This window comes from Ostrinia nubilalis, chromosome 7, assembly GCF_963855985.1.
Source record: "Ostrinia nubilalis chromosome 7, ilOstNubi1.1, whole genome shotgun sequence".
NCBI classification, from domain to species: domain Eukaryota; kingdom Metazoa; phylum Arthropoda; class Insecta; order Lepidoptera; family Crambidae; genus Ostrinia; species Ostrinia nubilalis.
In genome coordinates, this window is record NC_087094.1 from 13,786,530 (window position 1) to 13,804,155 (window position 17,626).

The window sequence follows — 17,626 nt, forward strand, 5'->3', positions numbered from 1 at the left end:
TGGAAATTCTATGTTGCTAGGCCTATGTTTAGCATTGGACGTCCTTATTCTGAAATAATGATGATGATGACGTGTTCCTAAGAAAACATATTACCAGAAAGAATGGGCGGATAACAAAGTGTTCCTTTAAGAGTTCCTTTTGAGGTACATAACCCTAAAAACTAATGTTTATTTCACGCGTTAATACTAACGCAATAACTTCAAGATTACTCAGAAGGGCAGACACCGAACAAAATGGCGGTGATTAATCACAGCTGTTATTTTTTTGCTACATTTTACTTCAGTCTTATTTCAAAATGTTGGGATAAGGCAACGCAGCGCTAACGCTTCCTAAGCCAGTCAAATAACCTTGCTAATTAAAGAGATGGTGTCAAACAGATAGGACGAGATAACACGGAGTTGAGGAAGAAAAAATAAAATCCTGATGAATAATACTGCGTGGGCAGAAATTATTATTTTCATAAGACTAATTTCTAAGAAATTCAGGTATTATGATTCTGTTTCCGATATTGACTTTTGAAAGTACTTACAGTAAATAATTACTTTCTACAATAGCAAGAATTTACTATTTGTAATTTACGCATGATTTAGGCATCGCACCGTTCACTAAATATTGGAATATGGACATGATTTAGTGGTTTATGACAATTTGATCAGAAAATACATATACAGTTAAAATTTTGCAATGTAGGTAATTCACTGTGGCCATCTCAAATTAAGGGTCGTTTTACATCAAAGTGAAATACAGTTGAATTTTGTTTTTCTCCTATAAACGGTTGAGTAAAGCTAAGATCCGTTTTGGTGAAAATAACCCGTTATTCTGCTCGTCTTTGCTCATCGCGCTTTAGTGGAAAACGTCCTTACTCGGCACTACTCTCTCACTTGGCAAAAATAAGGAAAACATGGCCAAACATTGTTGATTAGTTACATAAACATTGCGTGTAGCCCGGGCAACTGGACTCGGGGGATCAGTGGGTCTAGTCAAAACGCACTTTAAAATCGCAAACCCATCGCAAACCAGTCGCAAACAAACAAACAAATCGCAAAAGAGGTCGATAACAAAAAAGGCTTAGTCAAACGGCAAAAAATCGAATCGCAAAGCCCTACCTATCGATAATCGAAAGACCGGATTGAAATTTCCCATACAAAGGCTTAGCCAACATGCATTTAAGACTCAATCAAAATCGAATCGAATCGCAACACCCGCCATTTTCATTGCGATTACCAAAACCCCGGTGATAAGCTTCGGTTTGATCGAAAACCAATAGGGTGAGTTGCACCACCTAACTTTGACCGTAACTATGACGTTAACCGGTGTTTTTTGTATGGAGTGTGACAGATTTTAGACGTTTGTCAAAGTTAAACTAAGATGGTGCAACCCACCCTAAGGCTGTTTTGACAAATCCGTATCGCGATGTCGTTTTGACAGTTAGTTTGACGGCGAAGCATAGACGTAAACAGAGAGCAGAAAGAAGGAAGAAACAAATTAAAAAAAAAAAAGCTAAAAGAAGTAAAAACAATCGCAAAGTCATAGACATTTTTTAACTTTTATTCGATTTTGAATGAACTTTTGTATCGCCGCGTCGATGGTGGTTCAATGTGCATTTTGGCTGCCATTTTCCGATCGAATCGAATTACTGGTGACGCGGCGACTGACATTAGTGAAAACTTCCTATTGGTTCGCGATGGCATTTTGACTAGACCCACAGGATGTAATGCGATGTCAGACACTGTCGCCTCGTCACGTCATAACGTGACATTATAACGCGATACTTTCGTATATTCGGTATTACTTTACCCTCGATGAAGGGTGTTCGTTCTTCCTTGTGGGTCATTTTAGAAAAATGATTCCATAGTATTCGTAGTTTCTACCACAAAGTTGCCACTTTTTATTGAATTCACAATATGCGTAAAGGGTGGGTTTGTTTAAATAAAATCTTTGTAAAAAAATGAAATTCAGTTATTATTAAAAATTATAGGATTTGTGATAATTATGCAGTCAAAAAGGATACGGTTAAAGTCAAGTTACTCATAAGTTATATTAACAGTAATTTGATTTACTTTTCAAGCCTTAAGCATGAATTTATAGGAGGTACTAATTTTATTTTATTTTCCACTAAAAACGTCGTTATAACTTTAACGTGCTTATTAAGTACATGAATTTGAGAGCCGTAAAAATATATTTACAATCATAAATAACTTTTAGAATATTGGAACTTATTTGATGCATGTCGACGGAGAAAATCTCAATTTTTCAGGTTTGTTGGGAGCGGATGTCATTTCATATTCTACGTAAGTTTACATCCTGATTCCAGATAAGGATTGGCTTGTCACGTTTTGCTCTGCATCAGGCACGTAGTGACGTATTTCCTGTTCAATGGTACATATTTGGAATAGGTATTTTGTTAGCATGAGTTGAGTAAGGTGTACAATTGATGTCTTTGTTATCAAGTTTTGAGGTGCTAGTGAATATTTACGATTTCATGTATCTTGTGATTAGTGTCTTTTTTGCGATTAGATCGATTACTTTAAAAGTAATTAAACACACGAATCTTTTTGTGTTTACGTTAAAGAAGTTTTGAGTTAGAGAAGGGTCAAAAGTGGCACCAAGTGGTTCGTGTAATATTACACTCGGCGCTGGCTAGCCAGTTCCTTGGCTTGACACGCTGCCGCGTGGAAGATCCACAAAGTGCTTTTTCAATTTTTAGGTACTTTTTTTTATAAATTGAGCCCATTACAAGGAAATCTTCTTCAACATCTGAGTAAACTTGACTAAAGGTATGATTAAAACGATTTTCTAACCAAAACGAGTAGGAGTTTAGAAGTAAATAATACAGATACCAGTTTATCTGCAAGACCGAAGTTTCGGCGCACATACTCCGGCTGTGTTTACCTATAGGAGAAGTTATAATGAGTTGCAATGTTAATATTTATGTCTACGTAAAATGAACTTCGTGACTTTTACAAAAGACTGGTGTTTCATAAAATAAGCTGCTGGTTATAATTGGGTAATTTCAGGGGTTTAGTGCGGGGTGCAATGTCGACTAGGCAGGTTTATTGCGCCAACAAAATATTTTAAAGGAAACAGTGTTGTTATTTCAAAACGAAAATAAGAACAGTAAAAGCTGAAATAACCTGAGCGTAGCATAGATAGCATAGATTATGGAGAATCACCTTTTGTTAGCATCAGGAAAAACTGTCACGATGAGCAATATTTCAAGGTTTTTGAGTTTTGAGCGGTAATAATACTTATGTAGGTAGAAATAGAACACTTGATTAACTACGAGTGTTTTGTATTTTTATAGCAATGAGTCTAAAAAAAGTACTTACACAAATAATAATCCGAAGAAATATATTTTTTCCTGGATAATATTGCCTTGAAAGAATTTTATCTGTTTTGATAGGAATCTGTCCTTCACACTGATGGTACCATAATTCTCACTTCCTTTGTAACTAAAAGGAAAATATTTTCCTTTACACTTAATATCAAAACCTCAACAGTTTTGATTACAAAACTTAGAACATATTTTGTTACAAAAATCCATGCAACATTATTCCAGCACGTTATGCACAATGATGACATAGTGCGAGTGTACTATTTACAAAGTATGACCACAGAATATAAAATCCGGCGGGAAAATCCACAGCCATAACTGCATTTAACTCAAAGATATTGCCCACCATAAATTCACTTAGTTGCCTCGAGATCGTAAAGTTTTTACATCAGCTCAAGTTACAGTGTTATAATGCAAATGAGTTCTGTAACTCTGTGGGTTGTCCCTCTAAATCTTCAACACTTTCGGGCTACGTGACAGCTTTAATCTTAGTGATTCGTGATCACGAATAAAGGGACTCCCTAGTCATCAATTAAACCATTTTTCGCTCGAACTAAAAAGAAGTAGGTTAATCTTTTGCAATTTGGCCGCGGGCTGCCAAAAAGCGTTTCAAAGGAGCGGTGATTCGAAGTGCCAATTTCGCTGTAGGTATCTCTTTATAAGAAATCTATATTAAGCGCTTGTGGCCAAGGCTGTCTGAAATATTTCAGGGCTCTTGGGCTCACAGGTATTCAGGGTCGAATCTGGAAAAAAGACAAAGACACTTTTCAAAAATAAAAAAACGTAGGCTGCTATGGTCGTGTTAATTTATTTTAACCTAATAAAATTTCTAGCTCCCTTTAGATCCTCTGAGGTTTTGGTTCCCGAGTAGGAATGGGACCTCCGGTACTTTTTATGATGATGCTGCTTGTGACATCATATGACCTTTACGCATTGCTTTTGCTTTTTATTCCCGGAAAACACATATTTCTCGAGGGATGTGGGTCGGATCATAAATGTGAAAGTTGGTAATCAGGACTTATATTTCCTAGTATCGTTCTTTGACCAATCACATAACTTTTGTCAGCTTTGCCATACAATTATGTGATAGATTAGTGTAACAATGGCAAGAAAACAAAGCCTTGAATCTATGCTTAGGCTGAGTTGCCTTACTTAAAAGTAACTACAACGATAACCGGTGATTTTAGTATGGAGTTTTACAGACTTTTGACGTAAGTTGAGTTAAAACAAGATGGTGGAACCTAGTCTTAGATGCTAGGGGTTAAGCTTATTAATATGTGGCAGCAAGGTTCTAGAAAAGAGGCCACGTACTGGGAAACGCATTGTGAGACGTCCACCTAAAAGGTGGACCGACGACCTCATAAAGGTAGCGGGAATTAGGCACTGGATGTTGGTCGCCACCAACCAGGAGATATGGCCTATGTTCAGCAGTAGACGTCCTGTGGCTAAAATGATGTTGAAGTGATGATGAGGCTGAAATGATGTTAATAATTGTTAAGTTATTGGCTTCATATGTCGATACATTACGTCTCAAATTACGTAAACATCCGCTTTCAATTCAATAAAACCGCTTCTACTTAAATTGCTGTTAAAATTGTTAGAAATACAACCCTCTCGTTTCCAGTTCGCGGAAGCAATCAACAGTTCGATCAGATTACGACGTTTTCTGATATAGTATGTCAGACACAGGCTTTCAATTCCTGTATGTCTAAACTCGGCACGGAAGACATGCGATCCTTTGCCGTAGTTATATACGTGCATGTTTCGTTTAATATAAACGTTTGAGAGGTTGGAGTTTTTCTTTTGTTTGAAGATCTCAGTTTTATTGTATTACTAGCTTTCCGCCCGCGTGGAATTTTATCTGTCACAGAAAAACTTTATCGCGCGCGTCCCTGTTTCAAAAACCGGGATAATAACTATCCTATGTCCTTTCTCGGGACTCAATCTATCTATATGCCAAATTTCATCAAAATCGGTTCAGTGGTTTAGGCGTGAAAGAGAGAGAGACAGACAGACAGACAGAGTTACTTTCGCATTTATAATATTAGTATAGATAGGTACAGAGGAGGGATAATTATGACTTTGTGAGTCTGTGAAAACTCTATTTAGTTGTATTAACAAGAATTATAAATAGTGAGACAGCTTTGCAATCATATTTTTAACATCGTAATTGTTGTTAGTGCGAGGATTTCTGTATTTTCAACATTAACTCATAAAAAGTTGCAAAATACATTTCCTTACTACCTAAATCGTCTCTACGTGCTAAAGGCAGAAAAGTTCTCGAGTGGCGACCACGGGCTGGCCACCTACTAGGTGGACCGACGATCTGGTAAAGATCGCGGGCAGCGCAGGACCGTGCATTGTGGAAAACCTTGGAGGAGGCCTTTGTCCAGCAGTGGACGTCATTTGGCTGAAACGAACCACCTAATTAAGTTTAACGAGCATGTAATTTTTATTAGTGAAAAAAGTAAAAAGAATTGATTGGAAAATAAGAGACTACTGAGAGGGTAACTATTTATTTTATTGGTTTTGAAAAATTGCTCTAATCCCGATGTAACTGTAGGTTGTAATTTATTTCCTGTCTGTTCCTATTCGCAGCCTCGTCAGTAACCTAAGCCACACGCTGCTTTATGTTGGCAGTCGGCATGTCACAAAGAGATTTTATCAGGGATCCTTCGGGATCTACCTATTTCATCAGGTCACGTGTACCTATTCCCTTTCCTGTGATGGCTATTCCTGGCCCACGACCCACGTACTGGACAAATTGGCTCAATAAGGTTTTGCGAGATAGCGCACAAATTCCCTAGTAAAGTTTAAAGGAATTGCAAGTGTAGCGACATTTTTAAGCAAATCTAAACCTTATTAATTCCATTAAGTTCTAGTTCAACGAATAAATTCCTCGTAGCTCCTTGTTGTATTTTTTTTTTCTTCCAATTTGTGATGTTTTTTTTTGACATGAATGTGTTTGCTGCCAGAGGCGAGCTATGTCTTATCTCGGTTTTAAGAGTATTTAATTATCAAAAGAACTCAGGCGTTGTTTTTGTGGATTTCAGTTCACTTGTTATCTAGACGAAGCTTGATTATGCTAAAATAATAAAACTTGCAAGGAATGAGACAATATAAAATACTATATAAAAGACACGGGTCTTAACGCGACGTTTATTAATGAGTTACATTATGTACTCACGGCTTGACGTTTCGACTACGATGCTGCAGCCGTGGTCACAAGTAGACTGTCTGGCTGTCTGCTTGTGACCCGTGTCTTACTATTTTTGTTTAAATGGAATGCGAAAGCTTAAAATCTTATATGAGACAATATAATTTTCTATCTCGTATTATGTAAGTACGTGCCACTGTTTTTCTTCATACTACGGCCCTGTATTACATACACACGTTAACAATGAATTTCAGCCTTATCATATTATGCTTAAATCCTCATTTTCTGTACTTTGTTTTAAGTAGTTTAACCTACTCTAGAATCATGCTTTTCGTTTGCGGACGCGTCGCCGGGATACCATAAAAAGCTTTTTATGGTCAATACAAAACTTACTTTTATGGTCTGTTTATATGTCGTGAAGAATGGATGGGTTGTATTGACGGATGTCGGTAGTCCGGGATTTATTGAGGGGGATGCAAAGCGAATACTGAGAAGTGTTTAGGGAGAGGTTTATTTTATGCCTAATATTACTGAGATTGGAAAAGTTATTAGGTAAGGATCTACACCGGTTTCGTTTTGTTTATTGCTTGCTCATGTGAATGAATTTTAAAACGTAATCAAGATGAGAAGTAATCTAAATAATTTTAACGGCAAAACAGTTTTCAATTCAAATGGGTGCATTTTCAGGCTGGCTTGCACCATCTGACTTTAACTTTATCAATCGTCAAAAGTGTCAAACTTCATACAAAAACACCGGCTATGGTTATAGTTACGGTTAAAGTAAGGTGGTGCAACTCAGTCTGAAGAGTTATATCACATTTAAAATCATCATGTCTGCTGGTATACAAGCTCAGATGTATATCCTTTTTGTTACACACATATTTCGTTTTATTCCGAATGGTAGTGACATATACATACAGGGTACATAAATATGTATCTTTCTTCTGGTATCAGATTCAGATATTGTTTGTCTGAGTCTCGGGTCGGAACAAATTTGATTTCCTCTGCATTAATATTAAGTCAAATTGAAAAAAAGATTACACAGAAAGATGATAGAATTCTTCCATCTCTTTGAGTAATCAGAAGCTTCCTTCTTATTGCTTAGACTGTCACGTCTACTTCTTTGTTAAAAATTATATTATCGCACAAAGCACAATAATATCACCAGAGAGTACAAAAAAATTATGTAACTGGGTGAAACGAAACGAATCTAAATTTTTGAAATGTCTTTTGTTTTTTTATTTAATTTTTAAACCTAATAATAGTTATGGTTTTTAGTAGCAGTATCTATCTTTCTAAAAAAATATTGTACAGAGTAGGGCTTTATCTGTTAGAGCAGCTCCATAGTGCATTATGCACGTTGTTATTTTCTTCTAAGAATCAAGGCTTGATGTTCCAGACGTTCGCAGTGAAATTATTCCCCCATTTTGAAATCAGAAATATCAAAATAACACGTTGATTTGACCGAAGCTTTATAAAACCTTGTCCAGGAGGGCGAATTCGCTGCAAATTCTACGCGCGTAGAATCATACGCGCGTTGGCGAGATACTAGCAGCCAATACATTGCGTCCAAAAGACACGCGCGAGTTGAAAATTCGCGCGTAAATCGCGTCATACATACGCTCGTGTTCGCGCGAAGACATTCGCGGCGAATTCGCCCTCGTAGACAAGGCCTAAAGTTGGTAAATTCAGCGCATCCATACACTTACGTTATAAATACCGATTTCATTACATACCACTGATACAAGGAACACAAAGGTTGTGGTTAACAGAAGTGACACTCAGCATAAAGCGAGTGAGCACAATACGATTCTGCGTCGGACGCCTCTCTACAATGAACGTCCGCCTTTGTAGAGCGTTTCCAGTAACGTGTTCAACAAATAATTATGCCGTGGTATTGTGTGAAAAAACGTTTGTTCTGTCCTCCTGGATTTCTAAGCGAGGATTTATTTGTTTACTGTGACAATAGCGTGACTTAACGTTATTTATGCAGAAACAAATGCGACGGTTATCCTAAAAAAATATAAATCGTACGCGGATTTTTAAATGAAAAAGACTAGCGATTTTTAAATGTTCAAAGATTACATTTCCCAATCAAGTATGTTAAGCTAAGGTGTATAGACTCATTTAATTAGGTATAAAACATCCATGTGATCTACAGCAATTTTTAATTTAAGCAGCAAAACTAAAAAGATCACAAATAATTCAAAAAAATAAGTAGTAGGTATATTTCTTTTATCTATCTACATAGTTCTGACTAAAAGTTTACGAAGTCAGCTAGCGATTTCAGTCCAAATGGGAAGAATGAACTAAACATTTTAATTTGTCAATCTTTATAACGTACTTATTAGGTAACTTAATATCCTGTTACCCAGGCCCAAGTTGTATTTGCGAAAGTTAAATGCTCGAAAAACGGTCTACCAATAAATAATTTGAATGAAAATTAATTGCTAAAATTAAGACTTATATTATAATTTGTTTTCAATTGTTTCAGATGTGACTTCAGCAGCCATTTCATCGCGTTTCACCATCGGGACGATGTCTGTCCCATGCCTCTCCGCTCAAAGGACGATAATAATGGCGAATTCATGGTGATTGAACAAAGTGAAATAGAGAAGATGTCGGTAAAAGCCAGTGTGGGTTGAAAAAAGCGAAAAATGGGCACCAAAGGATTCGGGGCTGAAGTCATCGGCGTTTTCCTGGCGGTTGTTTTTTGCATCGTTTGCCCGAAATATGGTGAGTCTGTTTTTACTTTCACTTTCATTAGTGTTTTGGAGGTTTCGGTAAAAAGGGTGGCGTAAAAGTGTTCTAACGCTGAGGTATTTGCCGAAATACAGGGTCATTTTGTAAACAGTATCCAAATATTATAATGTTCTAAACTGTATAAAAAAAAATGTATTCAGCTTAAATAAAAAAGGAAAAAAAATAGTTGAAATAAATGAACTGCAAAGAAGCAACATAATAGATATTTCAAATACCTAAGTTTTAAAGCCCATTTAGGTAGGTCCCCTAAGAACCTCGGCTAGAAAATTCTTAAGTTTTATACTTACTAGCTTTTTAGAATAATTGAGTACCTACTGGTACATGGTGTTTCGATAAGAAAGCAGTTTTTGCCGATTTTGAAGAGTTCAGAATAAATGAACATTAAAATAAATGAGCAGGGTAAACATTTCATAATTATTTCGAATAATTTGTAGACTTTAGTTTATGAAAAGTTTTAATTAGTTTAGTTACCGTACGCCATTTTCAGACATATCAAACTCGTGTCCGAAAAACAGCGATAACTTTTACAGTGCGTAAATTATATTTTAACAAATTACTCACTGAGACGCGAAAAAGTGCCTTTTGCATAAGTTAAAAATGATTGACTTAAATGCTGCAGCGTTAGCAAAGATACTGCACTGAAATGAAAGTAACCTAGCATATTATAACCAACAAAATTTTGTGTAAATATTAAATTCACTAACAGAAAACCTCCGTCAAAACTTAAATAAACACTGCGATGTAAAATGAGCTGTTTTAAGTTTAAACAACAACAATGGAGTATTTCAGCTGTACAATTACGTCAGCGTGTTAAACGGACCGCCTCCAGCTGTTCGCTTTTCATCCCAAAGTTTTTGAGCAAAATAAATACTTATGTATGTTTTAGTGATGTGGGGATTACATAATGGATAAGCTTAATTATATCGATAATATCAAAGCATATAATATAAAAGAGTCTTAACTTTTCTGCATAAAAGTATTATTTTTATAGTAGTTGCTTCAAATGGAAATCTAATACAGGTCATAGTTACCTAGATTACGAGATTTATTTATTTATTGAAAAAGATCTACCAACAACACATCTTTACACAAACAAGAGTAATGCATGCAATGATGACAAGACCAAAAGATTTATTTTGATTTACTTTTCAGATTCATAATTAATAACATGTCACTTAATTTTGGGTCCCTATAAATCATTTCTGATTCTTTGAATAAACCTTTGTATCAATGTGAGTACGATTTTTGAATTAAGTCTTTTATTCGACTTTATAAGCGTAACTCTGGCTAGACATCATTTACTTTTATATTAAAGTTTATACCAATAATTTGTATTTGTAAGCTGTGAAAAATCTGAGGTCAAAAACCTAAAACGGTTACGAAACCATCCTTTTCCTATTGCAATCATACTGAGTGAGTTCGCTCTACGCACCTATGAATTCGCGCCCACTGTCTACCTTTATTGTTATAGCGGCGCCTATAATAAACAATAAGCACATTTCGCCGCTTATCCACTGGAGAGCCACAAAAGAAAGCCGTCAAAGAAAAATCACATTCTTGTAGTTAAAGCCAAATAAATTGCGACACAACGTTGTTACCCGCCAAGGGATGTGGGTTTAGGGCGCGTTTATATTGGAGCGGAGGCGAGCGGAGAAAAGTGTAAACCCCAAAAGTCGCTTCAAAGATGGGCTACTGGGAATGATGTTATTAGAATCATTCGAATAACCTTATAAATTCATTCGATTGTTTCTAAGAATGTCAATCAAAAGTGGACTTTATTGAACTGGCAGTTTAATTCGATTGTGTGAATTAGCGATCGATTTTATCTTTGTATTCGATTATTAATATTAGTAGTATCGAACTGTTTAATTATTGGAAATATGATTCTTACGCAGGCCAAAGCAGATATTAGACGAGAGGAGAGAAAACGTGTTATTAGTATTCAATAGAATTCCGTCATTTACACATCTCGTCTACACTTAGTTTCATTGGATACGGTTGAGCAGAGCTCCACTCCGCTTTAGTGAAAATAAACTGCTCGTAATACAATTTTATTTATCTCCACACATCTATCCTCCTCTCCGCTTCAGTGTAAAGTAGCCCTTATTGAAGCGGATAGGGGCGATGAAAAACGACTTTATTGTGTAGAAAATAGAAAAAAACGCTCTAGGAGCGGTGCAGGGCAATGAAAAACGGCTTTACTATTGTGTAGGAGAAGCGCAGACGCGTCGATACACGCTTCGAAATGCGGATGACTGCACGCAAGTCTTCATTCTTCTCTCCATGACAATTCCTTCCTGCAGTCCCACTTTGCGTTCGTGGAATCGCGCCGTTAGCGTTTGAGAATAATTAGATCGATGAAGCTCAGAGGCTTTTACTGCAGTTTAAAGTTACTTTTTGCACATAATACAGTACAGTGGCGGACTTAATGCCAGATGGCATTGTCTGCCAGTATTATACTTGTCTGTACCAAAGCTTATCTTTGACATGCCTAAACAACAATCAATAAATAGATTGAATATTGAATATGATCCCATCACAGGCTTGGATTTAAGTAGGTACTCGTAAACTTAATTTTGAATAATTTTAGGTACAATTTATAAAAACACTAGCGACCCTCCCTGGCTTCGCACGAGTGCTAAGTATACATATAAATATTCCTCTTGAATCACTCTATCTATTAAAAAACCGCATCAAAAGGTGAGTAGTTCTAAAGATCTAAGCATACATATGACATAAGTACAGCGGAAAGCGACTTTGTTTTATACTATGTGTGTGTAGTGATGATAATTTACCAGTTTGTACTTTAGATGAATACCTAATACGACTTATTATTAGGTATTGCCATTAGTCAAATCAAATCCAAGTCATATCACATTAAGGAACAACAAAAATTTAATGTATTTTCTACTTTGTGAATTATCGCTAATACCGTCTAATTTAATTGTGTTGAATTTGGAAACTTCGGTGTACTTTAAAAAGTTCTCGAGCCAACTCGTTTATTAATTTTCGCTTCTAAGCCGTGGCCTTGGGTATCAAAATGTATATTAGCAAATTGAGTTGTGAAGTTTAAGCAGTTTCGTCTAATTTCAATAGACCGCTCCGGTATGCCAAACTTATGGCAAGTCCATTAGCAAATCACGCTGTATTATGAGAATTTAATAACATCTATTTAAATGTAATAAAGCCGAATTTTGATTATGACAATTTGAGGTTTAAGAACTGGGTGGTTTATGACAAAGTTTGAAGGTGACTTTTATTGTCAATGAAAATCAGGAAATACTTAAAGACCATCCAGGAGAGTGCTTGAAATCTTCGTTCAGCCATTAGACCAAACAACAAGGTATTAAATAATAAGAAGTATATTTAATTTTGATTCTGTGATGTAGCTCAAAAATAAAAAAAATTCAAAAATACATTTTAAAATAGCGTGGACAGGCCTCTTACTAGGTGGATCGACGATCTGGTAAATGTCGCGGGAATAGCCTGGATGCAGTCAGTGCAGGACCGTTCATTGTGGTGAACCTTGGGGGAGGCCTTTGTCCAGCAGTGGACATCATTGGCTGAAACGAACAAACATTATAAAATAATTACTATGTATAATATGTATGTATTTACTACAAAAAATGTATTTAAGTATGTTTATTATCCGTGGTCTAGTACTTATAGTATATACAAGCTATGCTTAGTTTGGGACAAGAAGCGTAGTGTAAAATGTCCAAGGATTTTTTTTATTTTTTTTATTTATTACTATTACAATGTTTTTTTTATAAAATATAGAAATATAATTGCCATTTTTTCTTTACCAGTTGAAAATCTTTCTACATTGACTAGTCATATTGTAACCGTTATAATTTTCCGTTCAAATATCTCTCCACTATGCAGGTTCCGTTCTCGCAACAATTTCATTATTGGATTAAAAAAGGTCCATTTAAATGTAAAATATTCCGCTTATTTGCAGGGTTAAGCTTTCAAGCGGCATCGCCAGGGCTTTTGAGTATCAGAAAATTGCGTATCGCAGTATGAAAGAGCTTTCGTCGCAATTAATTTAATGAATTATTAAGGTAATCCGATTTTAATGATTCTGGCAGATGTGAACAATCGAGAAATTAAATTTCGAAAAATAATTTACAGTAACTAGCAAAACGTATTGATTCTATCAACGAATACTAATCAATAACGTGAAGTAACGTTGTCAGTACCGTTTCAGGTTTTAACCGCTTGGTGTTATGATAAATTTGACTTAGGAAAATGACATAAATTATACTTTTTTTTTTACAAAAAGAACTTGAAGGGAATGAATCGTGTATGGAGTAATTTCTCATGTTTGCGATTATAACCTAAAACGCCTAGCTTCTTGCTTTGATAAAATTTTTGGTATACATAATTCTATCTCAAAATAGTAATTTCAAATATTAAATGTATTTCAATGTTCAAAAGCTCAATAAAGACTTTGTTTGATGTCAAACAATGGTTCCAAAAAGTTTTAAGCCGAGAGCAAAGAGCTTAATTTACCACAGTTGTTATTGTTCAAATAAGGCAGACGAAAATCTGAAAATAACTTCACTCAATTTGAGCTGGAATTTTCCAGAACCTAATACTGGGACAAATTTTTAGTGTATGGTTTAAAATGGAATATTTTGACATGGCCCCATTGTGATTCTCAAAATCCGTAGAGGTAGAGGACTTTAGTAACTAAGCTGTACAAAAATTTTATGCCACTTTAGCTTATTTTACCCTAGAGTGCTCGTGCTATGAGCATTTTGCCGCCCTCGGCAAAAAAATCGAGTTATTTTTTACACGATGCGTTTGTTAAAGTCAAGCGTTTCAGTAGCTGCCTCCCCATACTTCACCTCCATGTATTAGAAATTAGAAGAAATTTAGTGCGCAGGTGACCGCAATAGAGAACGATTGTTGAACGTATGTCACGTTTTGCGGCAAATTGCTCACTGCGCGACTACTGACGTAAGTAAAATTTGTGTATCTGGTTTTTAGTGTAGTTGGAAGATTATTAGTTTTCATTGCGTATAATGTTGTTTTGACATTAATGACGTCATAACATTGATAATTACTATAAGTGCTTAATTTATTTCATGTCCTTTTCGGTAAAATTCACGTAAAATACAAAAAATGAAAAAACAAGGAAGATGTCGGATTTCGAAGAAGCTGGTGCACTTAAATTAGTGGAAAATTTATACTAAAGTTATGAAGAAAGTAAACATAGTCATTACAATACTGTTATAGAACAGTAATAGCCAAGGGTGCAATAGTTGTGCAAATTTACTGTGCAACGCACATTAAATGCACATGAGTGACAGGCCTGTTTTGTTGAAGCACATGTCATATGTAAGGAAAACCTTTAAGTGTGCTAATAAGTTTAATATTTGATAATGTATGTAGGTAAAAACAATAGTGTTTCTAAGATTTCTATAAATATTTCCTTACATTTCGAAAAAATTTTTTTTTCTTTTAATTTTAGCCACAAATCTTTAATAAGCGTTATTTTTTAATAGTGTATGCTTTATTCTATCATTTTTAACTGATTTTCATATTTTTAAACTGTTATTTGACACACAACCGGACTTTAAGTTTGGGCGGCAAAATGCTCATACGCGAGCACTCACGTTTCACGGAAAGGCGCGACTACTCTAGGGTTAATGGAGTTATTAAGGTTCAATAATTCTGTATTCCAATGTCAAGTTGAAATGGATCCTATTAAAGACAGACGACATTTATAGCGATTAACGAAAAAACTGTGACCCATAATTTGGCTTTAACAGTTGAATTGGTGATACAATAGGTAACCGAGTAGCTAATCTTTTACTCAGCGTATTACAAAATGCACCACTGTGCACGAGCGTACCAAAACGAGGCCGCCCAGGAATACCTTCGTGCACAGTGCAATGCAATTGCGTGCCCTCTGAGCGACTAAACTCGATTCGGACGGGTGCACGCCCGTTCCAAATTATGCGACCGCCCCACTGTGCCAGAAAAACCGATAACTTTGTTAATCCAATGTTGCTTTGGAAAGAAACACTTTTGGCTTTGTTATTTTATGTTTATAATTATGTGATATTCTATCGGTAGCAACAATAACTTCACGATATCGGGAATGAGGTTCGTGGACAAATTGTGGACAGTTTAGCGAATGCACGTATGATAATAGTATCTCAATTAACATTAAACCATGTACTGAAAATTTAAAAAGAGAGAGAATGAGAATTCCTAATGAATTAAACTAACAATGAAATTTTTAAGTGATTTGGCGAGTGTAGAGTAGGAGGACCTTTTTTTAAGATGACTAATATAGGCAGAAATGTATTGAAAACAACGAATGCAAATAGTTCCTACTTGAAATTCTCTTTTTGCTGAAAAGTTATAAAAATGATTTACATATTAGTTACAAAATATCCCAAATCCCTCATAAGCCAATTCCTCAGTCAGAACAACTGAACATTTATCCAACAAATTAGAGTTATGACCGGAACAAAACGAAAGCGTTTGGCATAACTTTCAACACAAACAGAGATACGAGTATTATTAGTTTCCGTATATTGTTTGATTTAAACGTTATATTACCAGGCAAACGTTATCTAAACTGGAAGTGTTTTACAGACTGTACGTTTTCTTCATATTTTTTTTGGATGTGATAGCTTATTATTGCTTTTTTCATTGAAAACTTGATTGAAAAGTTTATGAAAATTAGAGCACCTACCTTGAAGTACCAATTTGCATACCCGAAATTTGGCAGCTCTAGCATGGACAATATTTTTTTTTGTTATTTTGAGGTTTGTTTCTGGAGAAAAAAATACAAAACACTGTCCAATTCCTTCTCAAAGAATCTGTTAGAGGTGATTCCAGTGAGTCATCTCTTAACTATTTTAAATAATTCCACTATTATTCATGATTCATTTAATGATTGCTTAAAACGGATCCCGATTATGCCTTGTCATATAACTATAGTAACATAGACTTCACTATCGTTACCGAACAATCAGGTAATCTTTACTAACCCCTAACTACCTAAAGCGTTATTTAGCTTCCTCGCTCGGCAAATAACGCGCAATCTGTTGACCCCTAAACCAGCAAATATAGGTTCAGTTCCGCAGACTAACCAGCATCGCAAATTGTTCCTAAATCCAATTATACGCGGTCGAGCCCAAAATTTTGCGAGGGCACACCATTGGGTTCCTTTCAAACTTCACTAACAATTTTACCTTCACGAAACTAGTTTTGTAGTTGGGAATTTTGACGGCAGATTCCGTTAGATAACGATTAGGGGGATAGTTTTGCGATTGGGTGTATTATGTTGTTTCGTATAATTTGTGACGGAATGTGTTTCTGTTTTTGCGGTCTGACCTCTCAGTTCAAGGTTGAAGGTAAACGTGATGTTCAGTTGACTTCTTATTGAATTGTATTGTATTTTCATCATCATAATTATAAATATTATAGACCTGCTGTTACTTACGAATGTTACGCAAAAACAGTAATTTCTTACCTACCTTTTCAGAAAATGTATCTATATATTTTTTAAAAACCCTTAACGATAATCTACTATGGGATGATCCTGGGACAAGAATTATTTGGGATATAGTATACCAATTTCAAAAGCCCTTGCTCGTTGGCCATTCTCAGCTCATATTCATAATATACGATACCTACCTCTATTAGACCTAACACAAATTACTTATTTTCATATTGCGACATCATTTATACTGCGGCAATTTCAAAGGGAACGCTTAAACCAATCAACTGTTATTTACGAGTGCGTTCGTGCGATAAAAAATATACAGGGCGTACAGACAAGTTGACAAAAACTTAAAAGTTTCAGTATTCTTGCAATACACAACTGTTATTCTGAAAATAATATTAAACAGGTTAACCATAATGAAAGAATAGACAGCGATAAACCAAGTTAAATATGAAGGCTCTACTTGTCTTACAATAAAAATATCATTTAGTAAGCTACCAAAAAGATTTTAGCTTTTATTTCCAAGTAATAAGACTAATGTAAACACTTTGCTAAGCAGTTTACTATTCAAGTTTTGCAAACCTGTTCTTGGAAACAGTCTGTATACTTATATACAAATATTGTTCCCATTCCGGTCACGCGCGCTACCCTAAAGGAACTTCATAACTGGCGACTCAAAACGTTGTTTGTGCACAGAAAAATATGCCTTCCCATCGGCGATAAGCATTCTTACTGTGACCCCATAAGGGCTATGTTTGCTTGACCCAGATCCAAATATCCATTTTCTATGCGACCAGAGTAGTTGGGAAACAACAATTAAACTCTGCGTGATAAATATTTGTGTGAAGCGTCGTCAACAATAACAATTTAGGTGGTTGCAAAGCCTTTCGCTTTGTTATT

The 17,626-nt window shown here is 35.5% G+C and overlaps 1 protein-coding gene across 4 annotated transcripts in view; it reads left to right on the forward strand.

The window, feature by feature from the left end:
* The window catches only part of LOC135073385 (uncharacterized), a 421,709-nt gene that overhangs the window by 331,772 nt on the left and 72,311 nt on the right, over positions 1-17,626 (forward strand). For 3 of the 4 annotated variants that reach the window (XM_063967541.1, XM_063967542.1, XM_063967545.1), the window contains exon 2: positions 8,987-9,228. The exons of the other annotated variant lie outside the window; for it this stretch is intronic. In XM_063967541.1, the coding sequence (XP_063823611.1) occupies positions 9,150-9,228 (79 nt within the window). In that variant the 5' untranslated portion in view covers positions 8,987-9,149. The remainder of the gene's footprint in view (positions 1-8,986; positions 9,229-17,626) is intronic. 4 annotated transcript variants of the gene reach the window in all.